Genomic DNA, 14,861 nt, shown 5'->3' with positions numbered 1-14,861 from the left:
TCCGAGTATGGCCGGGGGTAATGTAAATAGGAGGGGGCCGATTAAAGAGACGAATCCTCGTGACTTTTTCAACAGGCGCAAGCTATGCGCAAACTTTACGATGAGGCGGTGCACACAATATCTCGAATTAACGAGGCTCTTCTATGTATACAGGTATTATTACGAGTCTAAGTAATGCGACGCGTTTAAGCCCGCAGTTACGCCAGCCATGCAAAAATCTTTTGTTTTCGCCCTGAAGCGTTTATCTGCGCAACGTTTAATGACGTAACGTTCCAAGTTTTTAATTAACGATTACGAGATACATTTACACGCCAGCGAGTCAATTCTTTCGTCCGTTAATCTTTTTTCCTTGCCTGTTTGTTTTTTATTTCCTCCCCCTTTTTCTTTTTCCTTTTCTTTTTTTTTTCTTTTCTTTTTTTTTTTTTTTTTGAAAATTACAGAGAACAAAGTTGCACGGACACAACAACTGGTAGATGGTAGGTGAAACAGACGTTGCGCGATCGTCGCTTACGTATTTATATGCTCGCGATACTGTAACACGGGGCGAAATCAGCAAGAAAGAAAAAGTGGCATAGTTCTCGCGAGAACGGATGATATTTTTCTCGGTTGAAACTTTTCTTTAGAGACGGTGGACCAATTTTTCTTCGACCGCATCATTCCGTACGCTGAACCGAGCGTTATTCTCTTGACGGTGAGGCAAAAGCGTACATCGAAGCTAATGGCGCGATTCTCGGTGATTCGTCTCCACCCCGACACGTTTCTCCTTCCTATACGGCTTTTCCTTTTTTTCTTATTATTCTTGCTTTCCGCGCCGTAATTTAAATAACCTAAATTTCGAAATCCATTCGAACGAAGAAAAAATCTCCTCCATGTTTCACTCTTTCGTGAACAATCGATTCTTTTATGATTCCTCTATCCTAATCCAGACTTAAACTTTGGCCCAGCCCATTTATTTTTTACGTCAAATTACGAATTCGTTAACGGATTCCATTCTCTCGGAAACATCTCGGTTATCAAATTGTTGGCAAAAACGAATACTTGATTAAATTCTTATTGGCATCTTGTACGAAGACGTAGAATATTATAAGGCGATATGTAGGATGACCTTGAAAAAGAATCGCCTTTTACAACGCATTAAGCAAAGCGATAAGGGAATAGATTCTATGAAATGCTCCATAATCTTTGAATGACGCCTTTATGTTTCACGCGATGTATAAAAATATCTGTCACTGGTCGAAACGGGGGGTTTGCATTATTTCTCCGGCAACCCGTGCGAGAAACACGCGACCGATGCACAAGCGGTTCACTTATTTATCGTTGCCCCGAGCAAACTGATCGTGAAACATGTTGTGAATTTTTCACGGGAAGATCGTTCTCTCCAATCCTCCCTCTTCCACCCCGCCTTCCGCTCCACCCTGCTACACACCCTTTAGAAATTCCTACAAAAGGCGTAACACCAGCAACCTCGATTCTCGTTTAAAAAATTGAAAGACTATTTCTCCGTGGTTCTCGAGTGCCTCTCGAAATACACGTTGGTTGAACGGTGCACAGCAAGATGTTGTCTCTGCCGTTCGTCGTGCTTTTACTCTTTCGTCAATTCTCGCCAGCCATTGGGTTCAACATTCTCGGAATTTGTCCCAGCGCGAGCTACAGCCACCAGCAACCCTTTCAAGCATTGATGAAAGCTTTGGCGGCCCGTGGACACAACGTTACCATGATATCAACCATTCCGTCAAAGGTAAGTGCGATTCTTCCCCTCTTTCTTCTCTCCCTTTTTTTCCTTCTCTCCCTTTCTCCCTCTTTGTATTTCATCCTCTGGAAAATTTTGACTCCCCAAAGACACCACTTAATCGATCTCTTCCGATCCGACTCGGAGAGTGAACGGAGAAACAGTTTAACAGTTACGGAGTTGCAAACAGTTTTAACCATTAACGGCAAAGTATGACAATTTACACGCAATCACGTTAGAAGTTGCGTCGTTTATCAGCGGTAGAGAAAGTTGGCGTGAAAAAGGCGCGAATATACTTGTAACAAGATTATAACGACGGTTTAATAATTCAATAATATCGCCGTAGACCGTAGAGAAAAGTTGGAAAAGATATCCGGGATAGATGTTTGACTCTGTGCTCCACTTGGGCCACGCGCACCTCTCGTGCCTTCTTCCCACGTTCACCCGCCAGTTCATTTTTACTTCTCTTTCTCTTCTTGTCTCGCTCTACTTCCACTACTTTTTCCCAGACCCGATCCCCTTTCGTGTCCCCTCTCCTTTACCCTCTCCATAAACTCCGGTTCAAAGTTACGCAAACTTCGTTCGGCTTCAATTTACCCTTACTAACATTTCTTCTCGTTAAACGCATCTCTTTGTGACCCGATGCTCGCCGTTCCTCGCTTCCTCTTCTTTTTTCTTTTTTTTTTTTTTTTCCCTCCTCCATTCGTCCCTCCCGAAAAGAAATCAACAATTCGACGATAGATCGGGTAAGTTGAGAATATAAGAGAATTTTCGAGAGAGAGAGAAAGAGAAAAAGAGAAACATTGGAATTCATGATTTTAATACGGAATTTATGACCGTCAATTTAATACGCGTAGAAGAATAAGAATTGGAAAGTGGGACAATCTTTGAACTTTTTATGATAAGTGGCTCGTGAATTTTAGAATATTCCGTATCCATCGTATTCATTTCTAAAATTTTCTCAAAACTTCCAATTTTGCTACTGTAGATCTGATCAGCGGAACTTGTAATCAAATCAATATGTTTAATAACAATTTAACTCTCGATATTTCCAAACGACGATCATAATCGTTTTAACCTATTATCAAAAGATTCGATTTAAGCATTGTGGAAAATAACTTTTGATATTAAATTTTGTTCTTATATGTAAGAACATTTAATTATATGAATATAAACTAATCGAATTAAGATATAATCCGATACTTGGTGATTAATATTTCCCCATTTTATTTTTAACTAAACTTAAGACCTAATAAACTAATCCAGACCGCTAGATATTAAAAATCTCGTTTTTGACAACCATATAAATAAACGAATAAATCTTGCAGAAGTCGATAAAGAACTACGAGGACGTCGATTTGTCGTTTTCCTATCGAAAACGAGATTGCACCGGTCTAAGGTAAGGTTATTTCGCACGTTACAAGAGAAATCTCTCGTAATGCTAGATCCGTTCAATTATCGATGTTTCACAGGCACATGGGGGCGTTCACCCTTTTGCACAAGAACATGCGAGAGGCGAACGAGTTGTGCGAGGAACAACTGTTCAGCACGGCCATCACGCACCTAATTTCGTAATACAAATATTCTCATTCTATTTAAGAATACGGTAGGGCGTCGACCGAACGAGAACAAAAACATTCATTTCGTAAACTCGTTAAAGCTGGTGTAGTAGTCGAAGAAAAGTGCGCCAACGCAATTTTCTGCCTTGAGCCGTAGGAAATTACCAGCGTTCTGCCATCGACTGTTCCCCGCCATTTCCATTTACGCTTGCGGGAAGTAAAAACTGCATCGAATGAAATTATAGTAATTCCATCGCGTTACAACTTCATCGATTCAAATCATCTAATCACGAAATCAATGGAGAGGCGTTCCTTCCTTCTTCTTTTTTTTTTTTTTTTTCCAGAAGAAACAAAACCTTCGACGCTGTGATTATAGAACAGTTGTGGTACCAGTGCTATTACGCCCTCGTCAAACATTACAATTCGCCGGTTCTAATCGGATTCTTGAGCGTTGGCAATCTTCCCTACGTGATGGACTCGGTTGGTAAGCGTGACACTTCAATAATATAAAAAAAAAGGGAAAAATCGAAACGGCAAAATTCGAATATTGGAGTAACAGAGTGAGGCAATCGAACGATCTAACAATCGTTCTGCTCGCTTTCTCTGCGGTTTTTGTGCCCTGCTCGGTCGGAATGTCGTTAGTGAGCCGGAAATTGACGTAAATTGTCGATAAAGTAGAAAATGCGAGCAATCGGAGGTGACCACGCGTCGTAGAAAAGAATGGATACCCCTTTAGTGCTTTAACTTGTACCGATTTCGTATCAGATGAGAATCAAGGAGACACACTATCCGACTATTCTTATTTTTAGGGAATCCGGACGATCCCCTGTTGAATCCCGACATGGCTTATCCTTTCACCAACAAAATGAGCCTGAACGAGCGTATTTGGAATATTCTCTACACAACGTGGACCAGGATATATTATAAATACTGGCATTTGCCGAGAGCGCAGGAGATCGTTAACAAGTGGATGCCTGACGTTTCGATCGAGGACATCGATAGAAACTTTAGCCTAGTGATATTGGGAAACAATCACGTATTCGGATATCCGAAACCGCTGCTGCCAAATGTAATCGAGGTTCATAGCCTTCAAATCGCGGAGAAAAGCGAAACTCTACCCAAGGTAATCGATCGAATTCCTAAATTTCTCCATCGAAATAAAATTGCAAGTGCTGCTCGTCGATAGTGAATCACGTATCCTTCATAGCGCTTCCAATTCACGAATCTTATCCCCTCTTCCCCTAGATTCGCGAGACGTAGAAATAACAGCGCGACTTGATTCATCGATCGTCCGAAGGACGGGTCAACGGACGATATTGCGAAACTTATATTCAGTCAACGATTACAAGTATTACTCCTTGCGGGACGCGGCAACGTTATTTCACGCAGTTTTAGCACGGCAGGGGATAGAAATAGGTATACCGCGAGCAAGATGAGAATGATTTCTCCGGGGGAAAATACGTAGCGCTCTCGCAGGGTAACCGATATAGGGGAAAGTTTACCTACGGCTCGACATTGCGACGCGAAAGTAAAGGTCATTGCTATTTACCCTCGCTCTATCCACCCTCCACCCACGTGGCTACGAGGGAAAATATTTTTCCACAGGTATTTTCCAGGCCTCCCTCGTTTTGTCTCCCCGAGACACAAGAGGATCTTCCTTGTGTCCTTTCTTTCTGCCATCGATTCTTTCCGGACCGAAACTAACGTCGTCGCGCATCGACCACCCACGTGATTCGTGAATCGATCAAAATTATATACCCTTCCGAAACAGCGTTCGTGCTGATGTTGGAACATGTTTTACACCGATAGTATCCTCCGAAATGGAATCGCGCCCGTGTCACGTGGAATTAATGCGAGACACGAGACTCGAAACGTGATCGCTGTGCCACGTGCGCGTCCACTTCGCAGGAGAAACTTGCGGTTCTGCGCAATTAATGTGTAACAATGTCTTGTGCTCCACGTGAATTGTATATAAGTACTGTATTCGAACTATTTATATCTCTCTTTATAAAAGAAAATCGATCAAACGGAACAAATACTCGACGATATAAAAAATAAAAGAGGATGTGTTTTTAGATAATATAATTCTTCTTCCCTAAGTCAAATCCTATGTTCTAATGTTGGACGTCTTTCGAAGTTGGAATACATTTCACTTTCATATATCGTTCGTTAAGATCTAAATAACCGTGCTCTTAATCGTAGGACATTCAAGAATTCCTAGACAATGCGGAGCACGGGGCGATCTATTTCTCCCTAGGCTCGAATCTGCAAACTCATCAGTTGTCGATCGGCTCTTTGACCGCACTGTACAAGGCGCTCGGCTCTCTCAAGCAAAGAGTTCTATGGAAACACGGGGAAGACGTGGCCATTCATCCAGCCAACATCAAATTTGTGAAGTGGGCACCCCAGCAAGCGATTCTCGGTAAGGTCATCGAAGGTTAACTCTCCGCTTCCTCGCGGCCCCTTTGAACGCGAGCATAGATTGACCGCTTCGGGATACGTTCGTTTTATTAGACCGCCTCTTGGAAATCGTTCACGTGAACACACGAGAATCCAGTTATTATCCCAACGATGAAACGCCTCGATCCCCGTTAATGTGGGAATAAAAATGAAACGACACGACTTAATCGCGTCGTAAAAAAAAAAAAAAAAAAAAAAAAATAACATCTCTCGATGAATTTATTCCTTGATAAACCGATGAACGATGAATTGTGCTCCGCTATTACATAATGCTTTCTTTGATTTCTTCCTCGAGATGCAAGAATTTTCTGAGATCATGATGCTTCCTCCCTCCCTTTTTCTCCCTCTCTCTCTCTCTCTCTCTCTCTCTCTCTTTCTCTTCTCTTACTTTTTTCTGTCTTTCTAAGATAAGAGAAACTTCTTACGTAATTGTTCTCGTTGCTCGTAAGTACGTGTTTGTTCGTTAATTATCGCATTTTCGTTTGATTTACATACACAACTCGTCAAAACTCGTCGCGCGACGGTCTGTTCGTTAAACAGGATTCAACGGTAAGCAGAGGTTGGCGCAAATACTTAATGAAGTTGCCGCCGACTTTGCAGGCCCTTTCATTTGGAATGGATGTTAATTTTCTCGGGCAGCCAAGTGTTCCATAACGACCTCGTCCACGCTCATTTTTAAATGATCAAATGTAAAGTGTGACTCATATGCGATGTAATTTCATCACGCATTCTCTCTCTCTCTCTCTCTCTCTCTCTCTCTCTCTCTCTCTCTCTCGTCTCTGACTCGCGTACAAAAATTCAACCCTTTGAGCACATTCGTGATTCCAGAAACGGAAATCAACGGTGCGAATATACAATGGATAAAAATTTAGATCGATTAATTGGGAAACGAAGCGAGAAACAAAAAAAAAAAAAAGAAAAAGTATATTGAGCGATATCGTTGTTACAATAGTTAATTGGCGCAAGCCGGGAAAAACCTTCGATAGTTGGAAAAATAAACGATACTCTATTGATCCGACTAAAGGACAATTTAAACAATTCATAGAATAACGAAAAGATAACTCGTGACACGACGGGAAAATTCTCTCGGGAAATTTTGACAAACTAGTCCACATCGTTCGCGTTAACGCTCGGTCTCGATGCAAATTCAAGCAAGGGAAAACTTTTGTATACAGGTTGATAGACAGGTTTATGTTCCCCTGCTCTAGGAAATCTATTAATGATAGGAGAATGTAAGTGGACGCCTTACAAATAATGAAAATTTCGATTCGATTATTTCGCGTAGTTTTGAAATTCAACGCGACGAATTTCAATGAAACATTCCTATCATCGTTTCAATCAGGTGATTATTGATAATGTTTTGATATAAAAAAAAATGACTAATAAAAGATTACACGTCTTATTTGAATACGGAATTTAATTTGAAGAAATTTTCCATGTGAAATTATACGATTCCATATCGATATTATAACTGTAGCACTCGTTGTATGATAAACGAGATGATAAAATACGCGATTCTTATTTCAAATTCAATATTATTCCATTGTTTTCTGTCTACTCCCTTCGAAATTCTACTCCTTTAAATCTTGATATTTGTCATAACTCTGGCGAAAGATAATCTACAAGGCGCGCTTTACTTTATTTCACCCAAGATCTGCGATACTAACGCTACTTTTATATACAGCACATCCGAAAATGATGGCCTACGTGATGCAAGGCGGATTGCAGTCATTGCAGGAGGCAGTGCACTATTCTGTGCCGGTAGTCGCCATTCCGTTTTTCGGAGATCAACTTTTCAACGCACGTAAAATTCTAGATGCTGGTATCGGACTTACGTTGGACATCGATACGATCACCGAAGAATCCATCGTGCAAACTCTTACCAACGTCATAGAAAATAAAACGTGAGTGAATAACTCGTTTCATAACGATTTATGCAAATTTTCATTCGAGCGCGAATATTTAATTGATGAAACGTATATAATTGATACTATTTTTTACAGATATTATTATAACATCAAAGTGATGTCGGAGATTATAAAAGATGAATTGATAAAACCAATGGATCGTGCTATTTGGAATGTGGAACATGTGATTAAATTTTCCAAATCAAAACATTTTCGTTATTACGGTCACGATATCCCGTTGATCGATTATTATGGGACAATAGTAATCCTTAGCCTGTCTTTAATTTTGATAATAAAATGCTATTGTTTGATAATTAATATTTTTCGATTTAAATATTTCTCGATTAAATATATAAGAGACCGGATTAAGTTTTTTGTAAAATCAAAATATTCGAATAATTATGATATTCTCGATAAAAATAGATAATTATATTCTAGAAATTTATTATTATTATTATTACTAAGTTCAACGTATTTTTATCTTCTTTTAAATTTTCGAATAAATATTGTTAGTATCGTTTGTAAGAATTCTATTTTATTGTCTGTTGTTAAAACATTTAATGATTCAGGATGCTAAAAATATCATCAACAGATAAGTATGGAAAATTTATCAGAGTTACCATCATACGAGAAACAAAATGTCTATAATATCGACTATTTGAAATTATTACACCCATAGATGAAGAATTCCATAATATCTATTATCTCATAAAACTCTCATCATTAGGAAGAAAATTTTCATCATGAATTATAGTGTTGACATAAATTATAGATATAAGATAAATTTATAATATTATCATCTTATAGAATTTTGTCTCATGTATTCTGAAGTACCGACTTTAAAAAAATTTTTTACGCCCTCTATAATTTATTACATTTAGCAATTCCTATCTTTCATTAACTAACTAAAAAAGCAAATTTTTATTTTCGAATTTAAAACTTCTAAATTACAATTCCTAAATTATTCAAAAAGAATAATTATTTATTGTAACCAATAATAAATATCGAAATCTTACAGCAAAGAAGTTGTAAATTTAATTTATAAATTCAATCTATATAAGAATTAAACGATTCCTCCCTATTTATCGAAACAGTAAATGTTTGATTTATGAATCTAGAAAATTAAAACTTGATTTTATCTAGATGAAAATCTTCTATTAACAAGTCTCTAAAATTACATAACATTAACAACTCTATTAACAACTTTTGTCAATGAAGTTTTTTTAAAAATAAATATAACGGAGTATTCCCCCTTAAATGCTGTATCTTATATACATGTAAGACGGAAAATCTAATTTTTCAATATCCTATTTACCAAAAACCTAATTTTTGTACATAAAAAATAATATTCATAAATTTTACAATCAACTAAATGTTTCTAACAAAAAATTTAAAAAATCACATCCTATATATTACAATCTATAAAATGAAAAATAAGATTTCATACCTTTTTTTTGTCTTATTGGTTCCTGAAACAAACTTTAAAGAAAGATTTAATAAGATTAAATAGAAAAAAATTTGATTTTATATAATATATGCTTCTTTCTTCTTTTATTTCCTTCATTGCACATCTGTAACAACTCAGATATTGGATTAATAATTAAAAAACAATTTATATTATATATATATATATAATTTCTTAAAAAGAAAACTAAATTATTAAAACATTTATGTAATTCATAAATGTTTTATTCATTTGTATCTTTTTAATACTTAAATACAAAAAGGAATTCTATAAAAAATAAAATACTCCTCAATAAAAAGCAAACTTATTATTTAACAATATTTTTGAAACAAATAGGAGATACTGAAAGAGAGAAAAAAAAAAGGAAAGATCGAATCAAAATAATCATCCACTCAATGTAAACCCGAAAAAACCGAGAATGGAATATCTTTCTTTTTTCGCAACGCTAAAATATTAAATTCACAAAAGCAATCGCGGCGAGTGTTTTATTATATTTGCAAATTAACAAGAAAAAAAAAGCAAAAAAAAAACTGAAAATATTCCTAATAGGATATTTTAATTATTGATGCTACTAATTATTAATTTATACTCACTCATGTTTCATTATATATATATAATGAATTATATTAATATCGAAATTGCAATCATATTGGAGGCTGCTGTGATAAAACCACAATTCTGCAATTCTTCTTCTGCGGGTGGTCCAGCAGCATACTTCCACAATTTCAGTGGAAAGACTTTGGGCATTCTTTCAACGCAACACTACTATGAAAGACGCGACAATTTATTAACGCAACACTAATTAAAAAAAACCGCGATGCAACACTAATTCATAGAATAAATTTAATATAAATTTATGATGAATGAATGAAAAGCTATTTCAAACATATTGATATCAATAAAATAAGATTATTAAAAAATTAAAAGAAAAATAAAATTTTTACAATTCAAGATTAAATATAATCAAAATATTTAAACGTACAATCGCGATATCTTTTATAAGGCAACATTATAGCAAACACGATTATCATTTTATCGCAACACTAATGCAAAAATCGCGATATGCCCATGATGATTGGATGAACGATGGGCCAGCATGCAAATTGGCCGGACGATACAACAACATATACTACATAATATTAAAACGAGCACAGTGACAAAGTAATAACAATGACTTCCCATTCTTCGGATCCAAACAAGAACCAAAAAATGAGAAGCCATTCGTTGCAGCCCTCTTCGTGACAGTTTGTCGGGCCTCTTCGGTCTTCCTCCTTCGGGCGCAATGCCCGCTGAAACTTAAATCTAGGCTCGAGATTCACTAATCGCAAACCGAGAAAAAAAAAAAAAGAAAAAGACGACTAAATCGCGGAAACTAAGTGCACATGAACGATCGCTGAATGATCGTTCTCCGTACACGCGCAGAATCTCGAGCGCAACGTTCGTTTCGAAAGCAAATCACGACCGCGACCGCGAAATTCGAAAAATCGATGAGCAAAGCTAGAGACGAATGGCACAATCGTCCATTCGTCTCAAATTCGCTCTCGATTTCTCAAATTTTATTCCCTGAAACAGATTGTCACGCGAAAACGCGCCTACCCGACCAGAGACTGTGACAACCTGCCCGGCCCTACCTACTTATAATTAAACAGCCACACCAGAAGTATACTACCTATCCTACCTAACCCTGTATTTAAAAAATGGCAAAACAGGCACACCAACACACTCATTCAACGAATCTCACGCATAACACTCGGGCGCAAAAGCCTACACTAGGGAAAACGTCCCGGGACGCCTCCGACACCCGAGCTTGGCACACTACTCGCATACTCTAACTTTACGTACCATTTCCCTGAAATCGACTGACGATGGCTAGCGACCATTGCGTAAATCGTGTTAAAGCATATATCTCAATTATTCATTTTTTTTTTCAATTATCTCATTTCTAAAGAAATGATTATTGGACTAGATGATATGATATTTGGTACCATTAATATAATTTAAGACTATAATTTAATAATAAGAAATTATTATTTATAATTCGTAATATTTAATAGCGGATGAAATTGTTATTGTAAATTTGATATTGATTATTGTAAATAGGATAATAGTTGAAACGACGCATTTCCACAGCCTAATCACACACACATAATGTGGAAAATGCGTCGTGCACGATACACTAACGCATAGTCAGTCGCTGAATATTTTTATTAATTTATGAACTAGTCATCATGCCCATTGCCTCTCTCTCACTCAAATAACACCTGGGTACGTGAGTGAGTTCCTGACAATGAACATGGAAAGGGTTAAATCTGAAAATCCTGAGCTAAAAAGAATATTAATAATTATTTAACGAGCTAATGTTCTTTAATATATCTATTTTATTTCAATTTTTTTAATAGATCTTTAAGATTCTAATGAATTACTTTTAATATTAAATAAGAAAAATATATAATGCTGAACATCAAACAAGAAATTTATTTATGATAATTAATAATAAAGAATAATTGACTCTGAATAACATATTAATGATCTCAGACAATCTCTTCATCAAAGCGTATTTTTGAAAATAGTCAAAACAGGATTTACAACTTATTGCTTTGATTCAGAAATTTATCTGTCGCGAAATGTCTTCTTGCACAATTATTATATTTCTGTACGGAAAGACTATAAATTTAAATGTCTTTATAATTTAAATCAAATTTAAATTTATAATAAAATATCAAATAATTAAATTATACAATAATTATTAATGAAACAAAAGTTGAAATTAAATATTATTTATTCATTTTTCAATTATCAATATTAACTATTAATATCATTTTATTAAAAACGTGATGTGCAAGAAAACCTATCCTTATCTAATAGATAAAACACAGAAATATAAAATGTTACTACTCACGGATATAATAAATATCCGTGGTCACTGTGCTCGTACAAAAATCTACGTATACAACCAGTCACCCGTGTCGATTCGGACCTTTCATCCTACGACATGATTGAATGACCAGAGGAATAGAAATGCATGCGACTCACCATTGATGCGAAGAATTTGCGTTACCATCTATGCTATCGTGATTTATGAGATGCCATCGTGTAAGAAGATGTGAAAGCCTTACAATATCTGTAACAAAAAATGATATAATTATAAATTAAATGTAATCCAAATTATTTGAAAAAATTCAAAGAAGAAATTTTATTAGAATAGATAATGGTAATAAAGAATGAAATTCTAGTGAATATTATGAATAATAAAAATTAAAGTTTTATATAACAATTTGAAATTTAACAATTAAAAATGTAATAATTCTATTTCAATAGAAGAATAAAAATTTGAATAAAATAATGGATAACTACCTCTTTGTGTGATGGATGATTGTTTATCATTTTAAAAAAAACACTGACTCTAATATTTTTAGCGACACATATATACACTGATTCTAATTCGCGAAAAATTATTATAATTAATTTTTACTAAAGCTATTATACTTTAAAAAATGTTTAAAAACACTATTACGAAGCAAACACTGATTCTATTGATCGCATTGCACGCGATCACAAATATTCTCTGAAATTAAAACTGAATTAGGAATAAAACAGAAAAAAAAGTAAAATATTTTTTTGATATTTTTCTTCTTGTTTCTATCAAATATATTTTTTCAAAAATATTGTTATTTTTTTAGAACTATCAACTAATTATTTAAATTATAAATAAAAAAATTATAAAATAAAAAAATTATTTGAATCATTATGAATCATAAGTAAAGATATATTAAAAAATTTATTGATTATAATTATTAATATTTTTTATTTATTTTCAACTTAGTATTTTCAATGATTAATATATTATTTAACAATAATATGTATTATTAATAATTGTTTCAATAAAAAAAAGAATAGGAATGTATAAAATTTGAAACTTTACCACTTCTGCATAATGGCGTCCATATTGAAATTTTTCCCACTTTGTATGTCACTCCATAATCAGCTAATAATTTCTATAAAAAAAAATTAAAACGTTAAAATAAAAGAATAAAATGTATGATATTAAAATTAATTGTATTAAAATAAAATAATAAAGATCAAATTTTATTTTATAAATTCTAAAAAACTCAAGATATAAATTAATTGTAACATTAACCTTCAAATAAATGAATAAAGAAAAAATTAATAATTAACTTCTAAACGACTGTGATAATAAACGAATCAATTGTAATAATAAACAAATATTAATTGTATGATAATATATGAACGATAAAAAATAACTATGAACGTATTTAAACAAATATTTCACAGCAAATAAACCACACACCTCCAGAAAAATGACGCGTCCGAACACTACAAATATCGATAGAAGAATGATACTCTCGTTACAATTTCGATTATCGAATCGTGAATTAGAGAGGGGATATGCTCACGTTCGACAACAAATCGAACGTGTATGTATGAATTTTCGGAAAGGTCGTAACGAATATTTACAAGAAATGTTATAAGAAACGTTACAGAAAAATCCTCAATCGTAACATAGATGAAAGAAAGAGACAAATATATAAATATAATAGTACGCAATAGACGAATTTAGAAAATGTATTACTGAAATATTTTAATTGAAATAAAATTGATTTTATTGTTCGTTCGTTTCAATATGAATAAAAAGACAATAAAAATTTAATTCAAATACGTCTATTTTTGTGAAAAAAAGTAAAATATTATCAAATTTGAAAGAATCTTATCGATGATATATAAATTCTTGTGCGTGAAAATTATTCATAATAGAATACAATAATCTATACAAAAATCGAAACAAAAACTATAAAACAAATATATAAAATTAAAATTATATTAAAATAAAATAATAATTCTTTGTTGAAAAACTCATAATACGATACAAATTACCAGTAACCTCTAAAATCAAACAAAACGAACGAAAAAAAAACTCAAAAAACTAATTAATTTTGTTGTTAAGATTACATTATTAACATTGAATTATTAAATAAACGAAATTAACGATGATTTATAAATGAGATAATAAAAGATGAACTACTTACTGCGTAATAGAAATCACGAAATTCAAGCTGGTGATACAACCTGTCACAATGACTCCCGTAGAAGAAATGACTCCGCAGGATTATTTAGGAGTTTTCTAATTGGCTAATACGGTATGGTTCCTATTTAGTTAAACCGCGCGAAAATCGAAGTATTATATGACATTTTAATTGTGTGTATCTTATAATACAGAAGATCTGTTTATTAAAAATACAATGAGAATTAATTATCAAAATTAATTTAATATGAAAATTAACTAGATTAAAAAATATTAAAAAAATATTAAGGAATTTAAAATAAAAATTAATTCAAAAACAAATCATATAGAAATTAAATGTCAAAAAATTTAAAAATGTACTTAATACAAAAAAAAATGAAAGATTTAATAAAAATAGATAAAATTTAAAAAATCTAAAAAAAAGTAAATCTTTAGAAATATTTAAAAAATAGAAATATAAAAATTTTAATAAATTTAGAAAACATTAATAAAAAAACGAAATCTAAAAAATTATATTTATAAAAATTAAATACATAAATCTAAAAAATTGAAATATAAAAAAGAGATAAAATTAAAAAAGAAAAAATTGGAACATAGAAAAAGACATATAAAAATTATTTGAAATAAAATACAATTAATCTTTATAAAGAAATCTTTTTCATTAGATGTATTTTTTTTAAGAATCTATGAAATAACAATT

The 14,861-nt window shown here is 33.4% G+C and overlaps 1 protein-coding gene across 1 annotated transcript; it reads left to right on the top strand.

Annotated features, from left to right (window-relative positions):
* Positions 1-774: 774 nt before the first annotated feature.
* LOC100867731 (UDP-glucosyltransferase 2) lies at positions 775-8,180 on the top strand. Its single transcript, XM_086911817.1, has 8 exons — positions 775-1,738; positions 3,058-3,128; positions 3,202-3,300; positions 3,633-3,772; positions 4,098-4,411; positions 5,491-5,710; positions 7,433-7,652; positions 7,752-8,180. Exons 1-8 carry the CDS (start codon positions 1,556-1,558, stop codon positions 8,080-8,082), a joined length of 1,578 nt encoding a protein of 525 aa, XP_086767943.1. The 5' UTR covers positions 775-1,555; the 3' UTR covers positions 8,083-8,180.
* The last annotated feature ends 6,681 nt before the right edge of the window (positions 8,181-14,861 follow it).

This window comes from Apis florea, unplaced genomic scaffold (assembly GCF_048593485.1).
Source record: "Apis florea isolate Af1SG1 unplaced genomic scaffold, ASM4859348v1 contig_3367_pilon, whole genome shotgun sequence".
Classification (NCBI taxonomy): domain Eukaryota; kingdom Metazoa; phylum Arthropoda; class Insecta; order Hymenoptera; family Apidae; genus Apis; species Apis florea.
The sequence above is the reverse complement of the archived record's forward strand: the minus strand, read 5'-3'. Positions and strand labels throughout refer to the sequence as shown.